The 16643-nt window shown below is 51.0% G+C and overlaps 1 protein-coding gene across 4 annotated transcripts in view; it reads left to right on the forward strand.

Annotated features, from left to right (window-relative positions):
* Positions 1-7541: 7541 nt before the first annotated feature.
* TG (thyroglobulin) overlaps positions 7542-16643 on the forward strand; it is a 259920-nt gene continuing 250818 nt past the window's right edge. The window contains exons 1-5 of one of the 4 annotated variants that reach the window (XM_045049597.1): positions 7542-7899; positions 12127-12235; positions 13462-13559; positions 14630-14833; positions 15583-15742. In XM_045049597.1, the coding sequence (XP_044905532.1) occupies positions 7764-7899; positions 12127-12235; positions 13462-13559; positions 14630-14833; positions 15583-15742 (707 nt within the window). In that variant the 5' untranslated portion in view covers positions 7542-7763. Of the gene's footprint in view, positions 7900-10610; positions 11045-12126; positions 12236-13461; positions 13560-14629; positions 14834-15582; positions 15743-16643 lie in introns of those variants that run through there. The other 3 variants (XM_045049596.1, XM_045049595.1, XM_004000124.5) reach the window with 3 other exon arrangements.

Raw genomic sequence — 16643 nt, forward strand, 5'->3', positions numbered from 1 at the left:
AAGCCCTTTTTCCTGACACTCTGTGTGTTTTCACTGACTTACTTCCTCTCCACGTGCATGCTCTACGCGTTTGAAACGAAGCACCCCAGCTCCCCTCCAGTGAGCTGGACCTTCTCCAGCTTCACTCTCTGCTGTGACATGACGTGGAGAGAACCCCCTTTTGAAACCCCGTATCTGTCCCATCCCCGCCTGTGCTGACTTCTTCACCGTCCCCCTAGTTCCTCAGCACATCTTGCTATGGAGGGGTTACTTCTGGCCCCTGAGATGCTAACCTTGTTTGTCTTCGTTGTAATTCAGGAAAATGGTCCCTGCCAGGCCAGAGGATTAAGACTTCCTGAGTGCCTGCTTCGTGCCGGTGTTGTACGTTAACTTGCAGAACCCGATTTCAGGCTTGTGTGCTCGGGGGCAAACAAGAAGGTTCTCGGGACAGGGAAGCTGAAGCATACAGACACTTAGATGCCTGTCCTGGGTAAGGCTTCCGTGGCAGGTCCGAGATGCAAACCCCGTGTTCTTCGAGCCCCTGGTCTCTTCCTAGCAGAGGTGGGTTTCAGTTTCCTTCTCTGAAGCCACTGGTGACCATTTCAAACCAAATCCGTCCTGTGTGATCTGCATCTCCAGTTCATTTCAATTCAGCCTCGCTTGCAGACTGTGCTTGCTTCCTTCTTAACATTTCCCTCTTCTGGAAGGTCCTCCATTGTCGTGTTTCTACGAACCCCGACAGTTATTCAAGCTTCGATTTCTCCTCCATAGTCGAGGCCTCCGACCTGCAGTCCCCTGCGTTGTGCCTGCCGTGGAGGGGCGGTGTCAGTGAGCAGTGACCTGGCAGTCGTGGGGCAGGCATGAGCTTTGCAATCTGCCACTCGAGTTTTCACTCGGGCAGTTTAGCAGCAGCGAGCTCTCTGAGCTTGGCTTTCCTTATCTATAAAATGTGGATAATGCCTAACGACTGTTTTGAGAGTTAAATGAAGCAAATAAGGTACCTAGAAGCTCTTATTAAATTATGGGGTTGCAAATTAAGTGTAGTCACATTTCAGTGTCATCCGTGTTCCAGCCATCAGGTTATGTGGCTGGATATAGAATCAATAAAGTCCTAGTCTACAGGCTAATAGAAACATAAAAAACCTATTTTTTTTCAAAGAGATGGGTGGTATCAGAGAGTGCAAAGAGGCAAGAGAAAGGAAAGATGATTAGATTTGTAGGTGGAGGGGTTTGGGGAAAATAGAATATGTACGTTAAAAAAAAAAATGGTCTTTGGATGTTTTTTGACCTCTGCATAGGAATTTTGAAAAATTACAATCCGCTCCCGGTACTTCTGTCTTGGGGTACCCCTAAAAATGGATCTGAAGAGCAGACTTAAGTGTACTTACTGTATTTAAGTGACCGGCCAAGGAAGTTGGAGTGAGGAAGCGGGAAGTGGGGGAGTGGGGAGGAAAAAGCCAAGATCTGCACAGCTGAGGGCACTGCTATGGGCAATGGAGCTTTGATTCTGCCATTTAAAACTTCGTTATAAATGTAAACAGTTGCAAAGGGTGTGATTTCCAATTTGTAAATATTGGCATATTGAAATCAACATGTTATTTTTAAACGTAATAAATCAACTGTTCTGTAGACCAACATCTATTTTCAAAACAAGCTCTTCCTTGACATTGGGAACTTCTACATGTTTGTATATTCTCTTTTTTGCCTTTCCCAATAGAATGTTATCTTCCTTTATACTTACAGGTCTCTATCATTCGTTTGTACACACACACACACACACAACAGTATATTACAACAGAAATGTATTTATAGGACTAATAATAGGATACTAATACTGCTGAATAGAAAATGGAAAAAATCTACAATTATAGTTGAAGATTTCAACCCTCCTTTAACACTGATTGATAGAACAAGTAGAAAATCAGGACATAGGACACGAACAAATGTGAACAGTCCATTTGGTGTAATTGACACAGAACGTTTGACCCAGCAACATGAGAATAGAAATTTTCTTTTCAAGTGCATATGGAATACTCAGAAGGATAGGCAGTATACTAGGCTATAAAACAGGCCTCAATACATTTAAAATAATTGAAATCATAATATGTTCTCTGACAACAATGGAATTAAACGGGAAATCAATTTTGGATCTCTGGAAACCACCCCCCCTCTCCCAAATGTTTGGAAATTATCAACATACTTGTAAATCACCATGAGTCAAAGAGAAAAATTACAGGCAAAATTAGAAGATATTTTTAATTGAATGAAAAGTAAAACGACATGCTAAAATTTGTGAGTTGCAGCTCAAGCAGTATCAGAGGGAAATGTGTAGTTTGAAATGTTTATATTAAAAAGGTAACACGGATTTGAACAAGACCTATTGTGATCGTTTCACAATATCTACAAATATCAAATCATGTACATCTGAAACTAATATTTGTCAATTGTACCTCAATTTTACATATTAGAAATAGAATGTAGTACAAAATCACCCATCTAAGATTTGAAAACTAGAGAAACAAAACTGAAATAGAAAAGGAAATATGCTGAAATCAATGACCTACTAAATGTACAAACAATAGTGAAACAGTGTAAACCAAAATGATTCTTTGAGTAAACCAATGAAATTGGTTAACTCCTATGGAGACTGATAAAAAATTAGAATGGAAGAGGGAATGTTACTACGTGTCCAACAATTTTTAAAAAGGGATATTATGAAAAACTGTCAAATGCCAAATTTGACAGCTTATGTGAAATGGAAAAGTTCCTCAAAAGACACAGGCTACCAAAAGTGACTCAAAATGAAATTAAACAAATTGAATTTGTTAATAAAAACGTTTCCTCGAAACTCCAGGTCTGAATGTGAATTCTATGAAACAAGTAAGGAGGAAATCTCAATTTTGCACAAGGATGGACAGAAAACAGAGACGAAAGGAGCACTTATTTTTGAAGACCAACTTTGACCTCGTGCCAGACCAGGAAAAGACACCAACAAGGGGAGGAAATCAGACCAATACGTGGTCTTCTTGAATAGACACAAAAGTCTTCAACAAAATATTAGCAATATGAAGCCTGTGACCCAAAGTAAGGATGATCTATCAAGATCAAGTTGAGTATTCCACTGGAATACAAATTTGGTTTAATATTAGAAAATTAATGTAATATACCGTCAAAATAAAAATCTGTTCATCTCAATAAGCTAAGCAAAAGCGTTTCCTAAATATCAGCATTTATTCATGATTGAAAACTTGGAAAAGGAATAGACAGGACTTTGCATTCTGATAAAAGGCATCCACTGAGAAACTTACCCTTAATGTCATCGTGATAAGTGAATACTTTCTTCCCTAAGATGAGGAGGAAGGCCAGAATGTCCACTGCCACCACTTGTATCCAGTGTTGCTCCAGAGGTCCTGCTAGTGCAATAAGTCACTGAGCAATAAAGGAAGAAAAATAAAAGGCGTACTACTTGGAAAGGAAGAAAGAAACATTTTGAAGTGACCTGCACATGAAAAAAAAAAAAATCTAAGGACTCTACCAAAATGCTACTAGGACTGACATTTCTACACATTAGCAGCAAACTATCAGAAATTGAAATTTTTTAAAATACCATTTTCAGGGGCGCCTGGGTGGCGCAGTCGGTTAAGTGTCCGACTTCAGCCAGGTCACGATCTCGCGGTCCGTGAGTTTGAGCCCCGCGTCGGGCTCTGGGCTGATGGCTCAGAGCCTGGAGCCTGCTTCCGATTCTGTGTCTCCCTCTCTCTCTGCCCCTCCCCCGTTCATGCTCTGTCTCTCTCTGTCTCAAAAATAAATAAAACGTTAAAAAAAATAAAAAAAAATACCATTTTCAGTGGCATCAAAAATATGAATGCTTAGGGGTAAATCTGAACACATACGTATGCAGAACCTGTACACAGAAAACTACAAAACAATGCCTAGAATAAAGATGAGATAAGCAAATAGACAAATATGCCAAGATCAGAGACTGGAAGAGGCAATATTGTCATATGTCAGTTTTCCCAGAACTGATGCAATTCCGAGCAAAATCCCCACAGACTTTCAGAAACAGAACTGAGCAAGCTGATTCTAGAATTCAAACAGAATTGCAAAGGTCCTAGAATAGCCTAACCCGTTTTGAAAAAGAAGAACAAAAAGGACAATTCCTGATTGGGGGGGGCTTATTATAAAGCCATAGTCATCAAGTCAGGGAAGAGGCAGCCACGAGATGGAGGTCTAGACCCACGGCACAGGATAGAGAATCCAGGAATAGACCTACTGAAATACGACGGGCGGTTGAATGGGTGAGAGTCTGTTACTCTCCCTCCTCGCCAGCATTTGGTGTTGCCAGTGTTCTGGATTTTAGCCATGCTGATAGGTGAACAGTGGTATCTCGGTTTAATTTGCGTGTAAGTATCCAACTGTTCCAGCACCGTTTGCTGAGAGTATTATTTTCCCTTTGAATTGCCTACATGCCTTTATCCAAAATCAATTGACCTTGAACATACAGATTTATCTATACCCTGGATTCTCTTCCCATTGCTCTACACGTCTATCCTTAAGCAAATACCACACTGTCTTGATTCCTGCAGCTTCATAGAAAGGTTTGGAATCAGTGTAATTCCTCTCTAAGTATGTTCTTTCTTCTTTCTTTTATGCCTGTTTATTCAGGGGGAGGGGTGGAGAGAGAGGGATAGAGAGAATCCCAAGCAGGCCCTGTGCTGTCAGCACAGAGCCCAACGTGGGGCTTCGTTTCACGAACTGTGAGATCATGATCAAGAGTCAAATGCTCAACCAACTGATCCCCCCAGGTTCCCCTAACTATGTTTCTTCTCGAATGTTTTTGCCAATCCCATTTTTTGCATCTTCATAAAAATTCTAGGATCAGATCGTCAACTATTAAGAACATGCTGGGATTTTGACAGGAATTACACTCACTCTACAGATCAATTACCATTTTAACACTATTGAGTCTTATGATCCAAGAGTATGGTATATTTCTCCATTGATTCAGGATATCTGTTACAGTTTTCTCAGTAATATTTTGTAGTTTTCAGTGTTTAGATTTTGTGCTTTTTGTTGAATGTATTTCTAAGTATTCTTGGTATTGTAAATGGAATATTTTTTTTAAATTTCATTTTCATATGTTTACTAGAATATAAATAAAATTGTTTTTTATATATCTTGTGAGATTGTTAAACTCAATAGTCCTAGAATTTTTGTATATTCCTTAGTATTTTCTAAAGAGGAGGCTAAGAAGATTTTATAGGTGAATGGAATGTAAGATTCTGGATTGGATCCTAGAATTAAAAAGGATATTCACGGGAAAACTGGTGAAATTCATTGATGTCTGTGGTTAACAGTATTTTATTGATGACAGTTTTTGTTTGGTAATCGCAATATGACTGTGTAAGATGTTAACATTCAGTGAAATCAAAGAGGGAACTCTACCATTATTTCAACTCCTGGATAGATTGAAAAATTATTTCAAAATAAAAAGACACAAAGAATGAAACTTCATGCAAACTATGGACTTAGTTAACAATGTCTAAATATTGGTTCAATAATTGTAACAAATGCGCCACAGTAACGTAAGATGTTACTAATAGAAGAAACTGGGTGTGAGGGAGGGTATATGGGGACTCTCTGTACTCAGTATTTCTGTAAATCTAAAATCTATTCTAAATTTGAAAAAGTTAAAGAGAAAAGAATGCGAGAAGATAATCACAATATGCCATCTCTGTAGTTTGAAAAAGAAAAGTATTCAGTGAAATTCTTACAGACCCACAGGCAATTTAAAGTTCATTCATCCTTGAAATACTCTGTCTCTAGGAGTCAGACTTGCCCAGGAAATCACGGAGGAAATGGAGTCATTAAAAAAGTATGCTTCGATGAAATCAGCACAGGAGCATTGGGGGATTGAAAACAATCTTTAAAAAAAATAGGAGAACATGAGAATACGGTGTGGGAGAAAGGCTGAGCCCTTAGAAGGTCAACTGGCCAGATTTCAAATAGACAATGGGGCTTTGAAGACCAGAGCGGACTGGTCAGTCAGGGAGTGGAGTTGCATGGCAGATACAATTGCTTTGAAAAGAGGCAGTAGAGAGAGCAAATGCATCTTAACTGTTACCGAATCAGAACAGACTCGAAAAGATTGGGCCAGGCTGCACTCGGAGATCTCGGCTCTCTTGCTGGATTTCCCCAGAGACAGCACTAGGATCACGGGACTGTTGAGAAGTTCCATCCTGAGAGCCACCAAGTACGAGTGAGCGAGCCGCTTGAATGGGCTACCGTACAGGATGCTTACAGAGAATCTAGACACATGTGGGAAGACTGGACCAGAAACAGTACAGAACCACTGACCCCATGGGTGTGTGTGTGTGTGGGGGGGGGGAGTTCATTACTGCCTGGCCAGGATGAAACTCCCGCTCCCCATGTGACCCTTCTGTCACCATCCTGGCAGAGGGTTGGGGAGCCTCCCTACGGTTAGGCAAAAGTGGGATTCTAGGGACCCCCCTGGCCTTGGCTAGCATAGGTGGAGGCGGAGCCACAGTTTTCTCTGTGAGGTTTGCTAGAATAGAGCAGTTATTGTGAAAAAGGTTTTGTCTTGCCAGGCTGCCCCTTCTCTGGACCGTCAGCTCAAGAAGCTTTCTTGGGGCTTTTTTTTGAGCCCTGTGCTTATTGGTGTCTCTAGTTGCCGGCTTGTCCCAGTCTGAGAGACATGAGGCAAAATAAAGTCTGGGAACCTTACTTCCATATTGTTCCTCCGTCCTGAGGTTGCTAGCTGGCTGTCTTCCTTCTACCTTTCAGAGTCGTCTTCTGTCTGCTTTATGTATACTATCCAAGGGTTTTAGCTGTGCTTCGCAGGAGAAATAGGGAGAAGTATGTCTATTCCATCTTTCTGGAAGCAGACTTCAAGCACCAGGAATTCTGACTCTTTCTCTGGCAACCCAGGAGGAGAGATGTGGCTCTGAGTCACTGGGGATGGGGCAGTGGCCTGGTACCCAGCAGGAGGGCAGCAGGCTGGCTTAGGGGAGGGGCGGCTGGGAAGCAATTCCCCCCGCGGTGGGCGGTGGCTGATGAACGTCTCCAACAATGGCATCTGACATTGCAGGTCAACTAATGTGAGTTTGCTCCTTGGTGAGTTACAGGTAGAGAAGACATCAGGTGGAGTTGTCACACAAAGGAACCGATTTCCAGCAAATAAGGAGATCCCCCCCCCCCCCCCCGGGCCGGGGATAACTTCCAAAGTATGACTCCCCAGCAAGGGTGGAAAGGCTCCTTTTATTTAGGGTTAGGTGACTATTTATTTGTCAAGATTTTATTTCTTACGTGATCTCCACAGCGAGCGTGGGGCCGAACCCACAACCCCGAGATCAAGAGCCTATGCTTCTTCCCACTGAGCCAGCCAGGCCCCCCCAGGATGATGATTTAGATAGTAGGGCAGCCTTGCCATCGTAAGCAGGGGCGGGCACAAGGTCGCGGGTGCGCCTTCAAAAACCAAGCCTACAGGTACATCGCGTGTTAGTGTTACGTTAACGACCGCGTGCTCCTCCTCGGTGGCGATTTTAGCATTACAATGAGACGACGCGAACCACAGGTCACTCCGGGGTCACTCCAGGGCCCTTCTGCGCAGGCTCAAGTTGGGGGTGGAGCTCCAACTGGTCTGGGTGGTCTGGGCCGTCCTCGCTGCCCGAGGCGAAGTTTCTTTCCCCACCAGGAGGTCCTTTGGCCGTGGGGTCTTTGGCCCCAGATGAGAGAGAGAAGCTGGAAATTGGAGCTTCAGAAAAATGTGGACAGAGCGGGGGTGGGTGCAAGCAGGTGGGCCCAAAAGTCAGGGCCCGGGGTCCAGCTGGCGCGCGCACGCGCCTTTTGAAGCGATTTCCTCCTCTTTATTCCAGTTACTCGCCCCCCCCCCAGTCTTCGGTAAGCACCCCAGTATCCGGGCAGGAAGGCACGGAGGCAGGGTTCTGGGTTCGACCCTCGGGCCCGTCTGAGCGTCGTGGGCTTGAGCCGGGAGCGGGTCGGAGAGGAACCCGGCGGGCGTCACCGCGGAGGAGGCCTGCGTGTCCCCGCGTGTCGCCCCGCTCGCGGCGGGGGCCGCTGAGTCACGGTGAGAAGCCGAAGCCCGGCGCCGGCCCCAGCTCCACGCTCTGCTGCCCGCTGGAGCCGAGCACCTCTCCTGCGCTCCCCGTGCGCACCCCTGCGGCCCCCCGCATGGCAGGGCTCCAGAGCCAGCCGAGCGGGACGGCGGCCGCGCCAGGGGCAGTGACTCAGCAGGCGCTGGGCTCCGGGGCTCGGAGCAGGTCATGCCTCGCGGTGGCCCCTCACCCGCCCTTCACTCCCGGGGTTCAGTTCTGGCGGGCAGGTCCGCCGCGCTTCCGGAAGAGACCGTCCTCCTTCCAGAGTTGGGGGACCTCTGCAGGTCGGGCCACCCCCCGGAGGTCAGGGGAGGGATCCCTGCAGATGGGGAGGCGCCGCTGTGTCGCCAAGAGGTGTTGCTGGCTCCCCACAGTGAGGGGTGTAGGACGGGGGGCCTGGTGGGGGAGGGGGGATTCTTCCGCTCCTGCCTCCTTCTCCCGTAAATGCCAACACACCTACCCGCTCAGATCATCTTTGCCTCAAATCTGAGTCTCATTATCGGTTAGCCTCCCCAACCCTCCCACGGCTAGACGGTTTTCAGGAGCGGCCCGTGGTCTTGACCTCCGGGACACCTGCGCAATAGTGACTGTCCCTCCCCCTCCCCGCCCCCCCCCCCCCCCCCCCCCCCCCCCCCCGCAGCTGGAGAAGCAGCCTGGTGAGGGGCCAGGGTGGGAGGCCCTGCGAGTCCAGAGCCCTACCCCAAGGTGCTGTGAGGAAGGGTCAGGCCCAAGGCAGGGGGACTGAGGGTTTGCTGGGAGGATGTGGAGGCCGCTGGCTGCCATGTGAGCGGAGAGGTTAGGGTAACACTCAGGGTTGTCCTTAGAGAGATGGAAAGAGCACAGTGAGGTGCAGCGCTGGAGGAATCGTTGAGCAGCTTGTTGTTGTGGGGTGTGTTGAATTTGAAATGCCTGTGGAGCATCCGGGCCGAGTGGACCTGAAGCTTAGCCACCCATTTGGGCTGGGCTGGGGCTGAGGCCGGGGCTGGTGCTGAGACTGGGGCTGTGCAGAGCAGGATTTCTTACCCACTTTTGGTCCCCTCCCCCCCGCCCCCACCACCTAAAATAAGTGTAGAGTTTTACTTTCTGTGCTTTGTATCAGGAACATAATAATGATGCTGGTGACCAACCCTGGGCAGTTACACGCAGGGGCTGTGTTAAGCACTTGGCATATGTGAGCTCTTGTAAGATTCATAGCACCTCTGTTGGGTAGCACGATCCACTTCTGCGGCTAGGACCCTTCATTTCCCTCCTGGGTGGGGAGCCTCCTCTACCTCCCAGCCTGGCCTCCTGGCCTTCCCCCACCCCGGGATGCCATCCCTCCAGGCTCTCGCTGGCCCTCCCTCTCCACCCAGGTCCCACATCCTCGGCAGGGCCTTCCCTTCCCATCCGCTACCCCTGCCCCTACCTGTCACCAGCCCCTGCCCCTGCAGGGTCTCCTGGGCGCCCGTCACCCTCTGGCGCCACGTCATTTGCAAGATGAGAAAATCAGTGATCTTAATTGCTAGCTTCTCTTGTGCACATACTCGTCGCCTTACAGCAACCCTATGGAGTAGGTACACATTATTATTCTCCTTGTATTTCTTTTTTCTAGAGGAGGAGGCAGGGGCTCGAGAGGATGATGTGAGGTTTCCATGGTCGCTCAGGGAAAGGAGGAAGGGAAGGAGGCTGGCTTTGCTAAGAGAAAATACACTGCTTTACAGTCTCTCTGTGGGAGACACAGTGCCTGCTCCCTTTAGGTTGGAGATTCTGAGGTCCTCGGACAGCGGGGAAGGGAGACCACGGATGAATAGGAACCCGTGTCTGTGTGCTTGGCTTCCCTTCCTAACGTTCTTACCTTCTATACTAATCGTTTTGCTTGTTCTCTGCCAGTCTCATTGCCTGGAATAGTGTCTGTTGCTGTGGGGCTCTAAATTATATTGGTGGAAGGAAGGCAGGGGGGAAAGGGAGGGAGGGAGGAAGGGAGGAAGGAAGGAAAGGGAGGGAGGGAGGGAGGGAGGAAGGAAGGAAGGAAGGAAGGAAGGAAGGAAGGAAAGGGAGGGAGGAAGGAAGGAAGGAAAGGAAGGAGGAAAGGGAGGGAGGAAGGAAGGGAGGGAGGAAAGGAAAGAGAGGGAGGAAGGAAAGGAGGAAAGGGAGGGAGGGAGGAAAGGAAAGAGAGGGAGGAAGGAAGGGAGGAAAGGGAGGGAGGAAAGGGAGGGAGGAAGGAAGGGAGGGAGGGAGGAAAGGGAGGGAGGGAGGGAGAAAGGAAGGAAGGGAGGAAAGGTGGGGAGGGCAGGAGAAAGGGAGGAAGGAAAGGAGGGAGGAAATGGAGGGAAGAAGGAAGGGAGGGAGGAAAGGAAAGAGAGGGAGGAAGGAAGGGAGGAAAGGGAGGGAGGGAGGGAGGAAGGAAAGAAAGAAAGGAAGAAGAGAGGGAGGGAGGAAGGGAGGAAAGGGAGGGAGGAAGGAAGGGAGGAAGGGAGGAAAGGGAGGGAGGGAGCGAAGAAGAAAGGAGGGAGAGAGGAAGGAAGAAGGAGAGGAAAGAAGGGAGAGATAGAGGAAATGCTTTGCTCCCGGGAGGCCTGAGCCTGTGGCCCACAGAACCATAGAACTTTCTTCACCTGCAAAGATGAATTTCAAAGTCACCCCACTAGGTTCTGCTTCACAGAGCCTCAACGAGATTCCCGTCCCCCACTGGCCACACGAGTGTCCTCGGAGGGAGCAGACGCAGGTGGAGGAACCCCTTGTGACGGGCAGAGAAAACACAGCTTCCCTGAGTGCCCGTGGGGGTGGGGGTGGCGGTGCCAGAGGGGCTCTATAAAGGCTCCCTGGCCAGAGCCTAGGGCGGGCAGTGGCTTGTTCGCCTTCGTCCCCGGACGGGCCCACAGAAATGGTCCTGGCCCCGTGGGTCCTCAGTCTGCTGGGCTCAGCCTGCTTGGTGTCGGCCAACATCTTTGGTGAGTTGCGGGTTCCAGGCCACGGAGCAGAGGGTCTGGAGGGGCTCTGGGGTCACAGCCCCGACGCCAGCCAGGCTCTGCCCCTGCGCCTGGGAACATTTGTGATCTCGTTTAGTCCCCACCGTGTCCTGCGGACGGTTTTCCGATGAAGAGACAGTGGTTTTGAGAGTCGGACTAAATTACCTTGAGGGCACGGAGCCAGCGACTGGTGGGAGAGGAGGTGGGAAATCAGATCTTCCCAATTCAGTTTGAGCTCAGCCCACCCGATCCTGTTAGTGAGTTTGGGCGTTGATACCTGGTTTTATTCCCTTGGCGGTCTCGGGCCGAGATCATCCACACGAGGCGTTTGAGAAGTCATCGGCAGGTAGTGAAGAAAAACCACGGCAAACCAAAAACCACCTCCACCTGTGCAGTGAAATAGAGGCGGTGAAATAGTGAGCAAAGGGTGGCCACTTGCTGTGGGACTTTGGATAAGTGTCAGCTTCCCTTTTCTCTTTGCAAAAGAAAGACAGGGACACTCACCCCCCCGACGCGGTCGTGATCTCCGAGTGCGTGCCTGCATGTCACATGCGTTCTCAAAGGAGAATACGACGCCTGACCCGCAGGGGTTGCTGATTAATTTGCATTCCTGACCTGGGCCGGGAGAGGCTCTGCCCACAGGGAACCGCTTGATAAATTCAAGAACACCATCTTTCTGGCGCTCGGACGCCGTGGTTCGGGGGAACGCGGTGTCTGAGGGTTGACTTTGAACCCTTCTCTTTGCAGCTGTGCGACCTCGAGCAGGTGGCTTTCACAGTGTTAGTGCCACGTGGGGAAGATGCAGGTATCACCTCCCAGGAGAGGTTGAGGGTTAAATGAGCTAAAGTCCTACTTGGAAACGTGTAGAGGTTGAGGGTTAAATGAGCTAAAGTCCTACTTGGAAACGTGTGAATCGCGAACTTGGAAACAACATTGCGAGTCAGAACGTAATTGGTGCTGATGACGCCAGGAGAGCACCTGTGCTGCAGGGACCCCCCCCCCCCATCTTTGCTACTGGAATCCCATCCACACCCCTCCTTGATGAGCTGCTTCCCTTTTCCCAGAATACCAGGTGGACGCCCAGCCTCTACGTCCCTGCGAGCTGCAGAGGGAGAGGGCGTTTCTGGAGCGAGCAGACTATGTTCCTCAGTGCGCAGAAGACGGCAGCTACCAGTAAGGCTGGCCCAGCCCTGTGTACTCCTGGGGCCCCCAAGAGACCTTAAGGCCCCGCACTGAGCCCTCACCAGCCCCCCTCCCCCCCAGAAACGTGACAGGTGGCCACTGTCAGGTGGGTGGGGCCCGCCTCTAGGTTCGGTTCCCCCAGGCTAATGGACTGGATAATATGACCCAGAGCGCCCCGGTCCCTGTTCCATCCCAGCCAGGGCCAAGAACTTCTCTTCTTTTCCCGCCCAAACTTTCAGCCCATTTCCTTTTTTTTTTTTTAAATGTCTTTAAATGTTTATTTATTTTTGAGAGAGAGGGGAGGTAGGGGCAGAGAGAGAGGGAGACGCCGAATCTGAAGCAGGCTCCAGGCTCTGAGCCGTCCGCACAGAGCCTGATGCGGGGCTCGAACCCACAAGCTCAGAGATCATGACCTGAGCTGAAGTCGGATGCTCAACCGGCTGAGCCACCCAGGTGCCCCAGCCCATTTGCTGTAATGAAAGGTGGGGGGGGGGGGGGCGGAGTGATTTCTGCTTTGGCGCCTCTTCCCCGCATGTGCTCTTGAGAAGTCAGAGCTGGAGCCAGAGCTCCTCTCTGGAAGGGGATTTGGGCTGCCCTAACGTGAACTCGCATCCAGGACCCTGTCCCTGTAGAGTGGAGAGGTAATCTGCGGGGGGAGGGGGGGGACCCTGCAGGGGCAGGGGCTAGTGACAGGTAGGGGCAGGGGTAGTGGATGGGAAGGGAAGGCCCCGCTGAGGATGTGGGACCTGGGTGGAGCAGAATGCACGGGGATCCTTCATGCGGGCTTGGATGTTCACTTTCCCTGCTGTTCTGGCCACACCTGACTCGGGGAGTCTGTGGACTGTGCTCTGGGAACCCCCCCCCAGGAAGCATCCCCACCTCCCTTCATTTCCTGTGCGTTCTCAGCACTCTTCCCCCCTCGCAAGAGCACAGAGACGCTGTGCTCCGCTCCCTGCTTGGGCCTCTGGGAAGGGTGGAGGGGCACAGGAGGTGCGGGAAGGCTCACCTTTGCCAGCCCTGTTTATGTCGCCGTAACATCGTGACCGGAGCCGAAGCGGGACCCTTGACCGATTGAGCTAGGCCAGGTGCCCCAGTTTCTCCCTAATTTAATTGAATTAAAACTTGACAGAAGGGAAAGGGAGAAGGAAGGGAAGCCGGGTTGTGGCTTTGGGGCCCAGTAACTCTGTCTGCGTGTGGTGTCTCTCTCCCACCCGCAGGACGGTCCAGTGCGAGGGTGACGGCGGCTCCTGCTGGTGCGTGGGCGCCGAGGGCAAGGAGGTGCCTGGAAGCAGGCAGCCCGGGCGGCCGGTGGCCTGTAAGTGCGTGAGGGGCCGTCCGAGGGAACGGGGGTCTCCCTCTGGCTGCTGGATGTTCCTCTTCCAGTTAGGCTGGGGGTCCCGCACCCGAGGCCCTACTTCCTGCAGGGCTGCAGTGAGAATCCAGTGGGACAGTCGGTCAGCTACTGAGCTCAGGGGACACTGGGGGCCCCTGGAAGCGGGATTAAGCCGTATACACCTGGTGTTTCTCACATCAGGTGCGTCTCAAACTTGAGACTTCGGAGAACTCTTCACTGTTAAAATAATCATTATCGCGAATAGTGGAAGACGCACAGCCCTCCCCGCCCCCGCCCCCATGAAGCATGTCACGGCTAAGCCTGAAACAAAGTTCACTTCAAGCTGGTCACCTTAAAATGTGTGATTGAGCCCGGAACCAAAGGTGTCCTTTAAGGAGGAAAGCTCCGTTTTGGGTGCTGGTTGTTTGCTGCCAGCCTTGCGGGCTTGGGGGTTGGGCGGGGGGGGGGGCAGGCTGGCTCCCCAGTGCTGTCGGGCGGAATGACCCTGGCCGGGTCCCCTACCCTCGCTGAGCTGGGGTTCCTCATCTGTGACAGGAACGTAGGCTCCACCTCACCGGATTTAAAGAATGTGTAAAACACTGGGCACACTGTAGGGATTCAGCGGGGGTGGTGATAGTCAAGGTCACTAATCCACATGCACGCGGACACCGAGGGAGGCAGTTGTGTCTCAACCCTGGAGGCGAGAAGGGAGGCCGGGGGTGCTGCAGGGACTCCCAGGCCCACACAGCGAAGGAGTGGGCAGGGCCGTGGGATGCCAGCAGCCAGCCCACAGTGCATTCGCCCCTCCCCTCTGCAGCGCCCGGGCTGTGGGGTGTCTGGTTGACTGACAGGGCACCGTGGAGCCTCCCCCACCCCCTCACTTGGCCCACAGGCTGCTGGGAGAAATCCTGGGATAAAGCTGGACAGTCGGGGCGCTGGGCCTGAGCCGGCTGCCTTCTCGGAGGATCCCTGGGTTGTTGTGGGTGGGACGGATGCATCCCCGTGTCCAGGGAGGGAGCCCGAAGCTCTGACCCTGCTCTGTGCACCCTCAGGTCTGTCTTTCTGCCAGCTGCAGAGGCAGCAGATCCTGCTGAGAGGCTATGTTAACAGCACGGCCACATCCTACCTCCCTCAGTGTCAGGATTCGGGGGAGTACGCGCCCGTGCAGTGTGACCCGTGGCGGGGACAGTGCTGGTGCGTGGATGCGGAAGGGATGGAGGTGTACGGGACCCGCCAGCCGGGGAGGCCCACGCGATGTAAGTGCCAGGGGCCCCAGCGTTGCACACGTGCCCAGGGCGTCCAGCTTTCCGCACGTAACCGTGACTTTGCCGGCTCTCCCGGCCAAAAGGCAGAGGACCTGGGCCTCAGTACAGAAGATGGGAGCATCTTAGGAAGGCTGTACCCTGCTCATATTTCCACGTGGTGGATCGATGTCACGCGTGTGGTGTGAATGTGCGCGTCCGGACTGCAGAAGTGAATGTGCCTCCTTGTCCCTAAGAATGCATTTATTTATTTATTTATTTATTTATTTATTTATTAAAAATGTTTTTATTTTATTTTTGAGTGAGAGAGAGAGAGACACACACACAGAGTGTGAGCAGGGGAGGGGCAGAGAGAGGGAGACACCGAATCCGAAGCAGGCTCCAGACTCTGAGCTGTCAGCACAGAGCCCGACGTGGGGCTTGAACCCATGAACGCGAGATCATGACCTGAGCCGAAGTCAGACGCCCAACCGACTGAGTCACCCGGACGCCCCTATTTATTTATTTTTTAATATCTATTTTTGGGAAAGACAAGGACAGGGTAGCATGAGAGGGGGAGGGGCAAAGAGAGAGGGAGACTAGCAGGCTCCGGGCTCTGAGCTGTCAGCACAGAGCCCAATGTAGGGCTCGAACCTGGGAGCCGTGAGATCATGACCTGAGTCGAAATTGGACACTTAACCGACTGAGCCACCCAGGCGCCCCTCATACCTAAGAATTTAAAATTTTTCCTCTGAAATGTGTAGGTCCCAAGAGCTGCGAGATAAGAAACCGCCGTCTCCTCCACGGGGTGGGAGACAGGTCACCCCCTCAGTGCTCTCCGGATGGGCACTTCCTGCCGGTCCAATGCAAGTTTGTCAACACCACAGACATGATGATTTTCGACCTGGTTCATAGCTACAACAGGTAAGGGGAGCCGGCCTCTGGGGGGGAGGCCCACCCCGGGGCCATCTCTTCCTGTCCCCTGCCAAAGCTCATGCGCGCGCGGGCTGTCACATGCGCAGGCTGGTGGGAACCACTGCTGGACCTCTGAAAGACGACAGTATTTTTAACGAGGCAAAAGCGGGCAACAGCCGTTCAAATTGAAAATACGTGGACGCTCCCGCCCAGGCAGCCCAGGGAAATAAAAAGACCCCAGGGTGAAGACATATGTACTGGGATGTCTTCTGCCTTGTTTTTCACTGTAGCGGAAAACTGGGGACAAAGTGACTGAGAAACCCAGGGTGGAGAGCTGCATAGATGTGCACCCCCCAGAAACATGTGTGCAGCCGTTACACAGGACGCACCGGAACTATACCAGTTGATTTGGACGGGATGCTGCCGCACGTATTATGATAATTTGGTAGAAGGTACTAGGCGCTTGTGTGATTTTTCTTTTAGAAAACAAGTAAGCAAACATCCTTTTATGTGCCTTTACGATGACCCAACAGCCCTAGTGTCTGTCCAGGACTGGCTGAGCACAGAGGACAGTATGAATCCACACTCGCTGGGTGGTTACCACGGCCATCGGCTGGGTCAGGTTGCTGCGGAGAAGCAGGAGGAGGGAGAAGGGAATTGGCAGAAAAGGAAAAAAAGAAAGATGTCACTGTGGCAAGCATGGGTATGACCGTATTTATACGGTTTTGTAAATGGTGTGCATATAGGCACCTGTTAAATAAGTTTAAATTTTTTTCACGTTTATTTTTGAGAGAGAGAGAGAAAAAGAGACCGAGTGTGAGTGGGGGAGGGGCAGAGAGAGAGGGAGACACAGAATCTGAAGCAGGATCCAGGCTCCGAGTTGTCAGCACCGAGCCCGCTACGGGGCTCG

Source organism: Felis catus, chromosome F2, assembly GCF_018350175.1.
Source record: "Felis catus isolate Fca126 chromosome F2, F.catus_Fca126_mat1.0, whole genome shotgun sequence".
NCBI lineage: Eukaryota > Metazoa > Chordata > Mammalia > Carnivora > Felidae > Felis > Felis catus.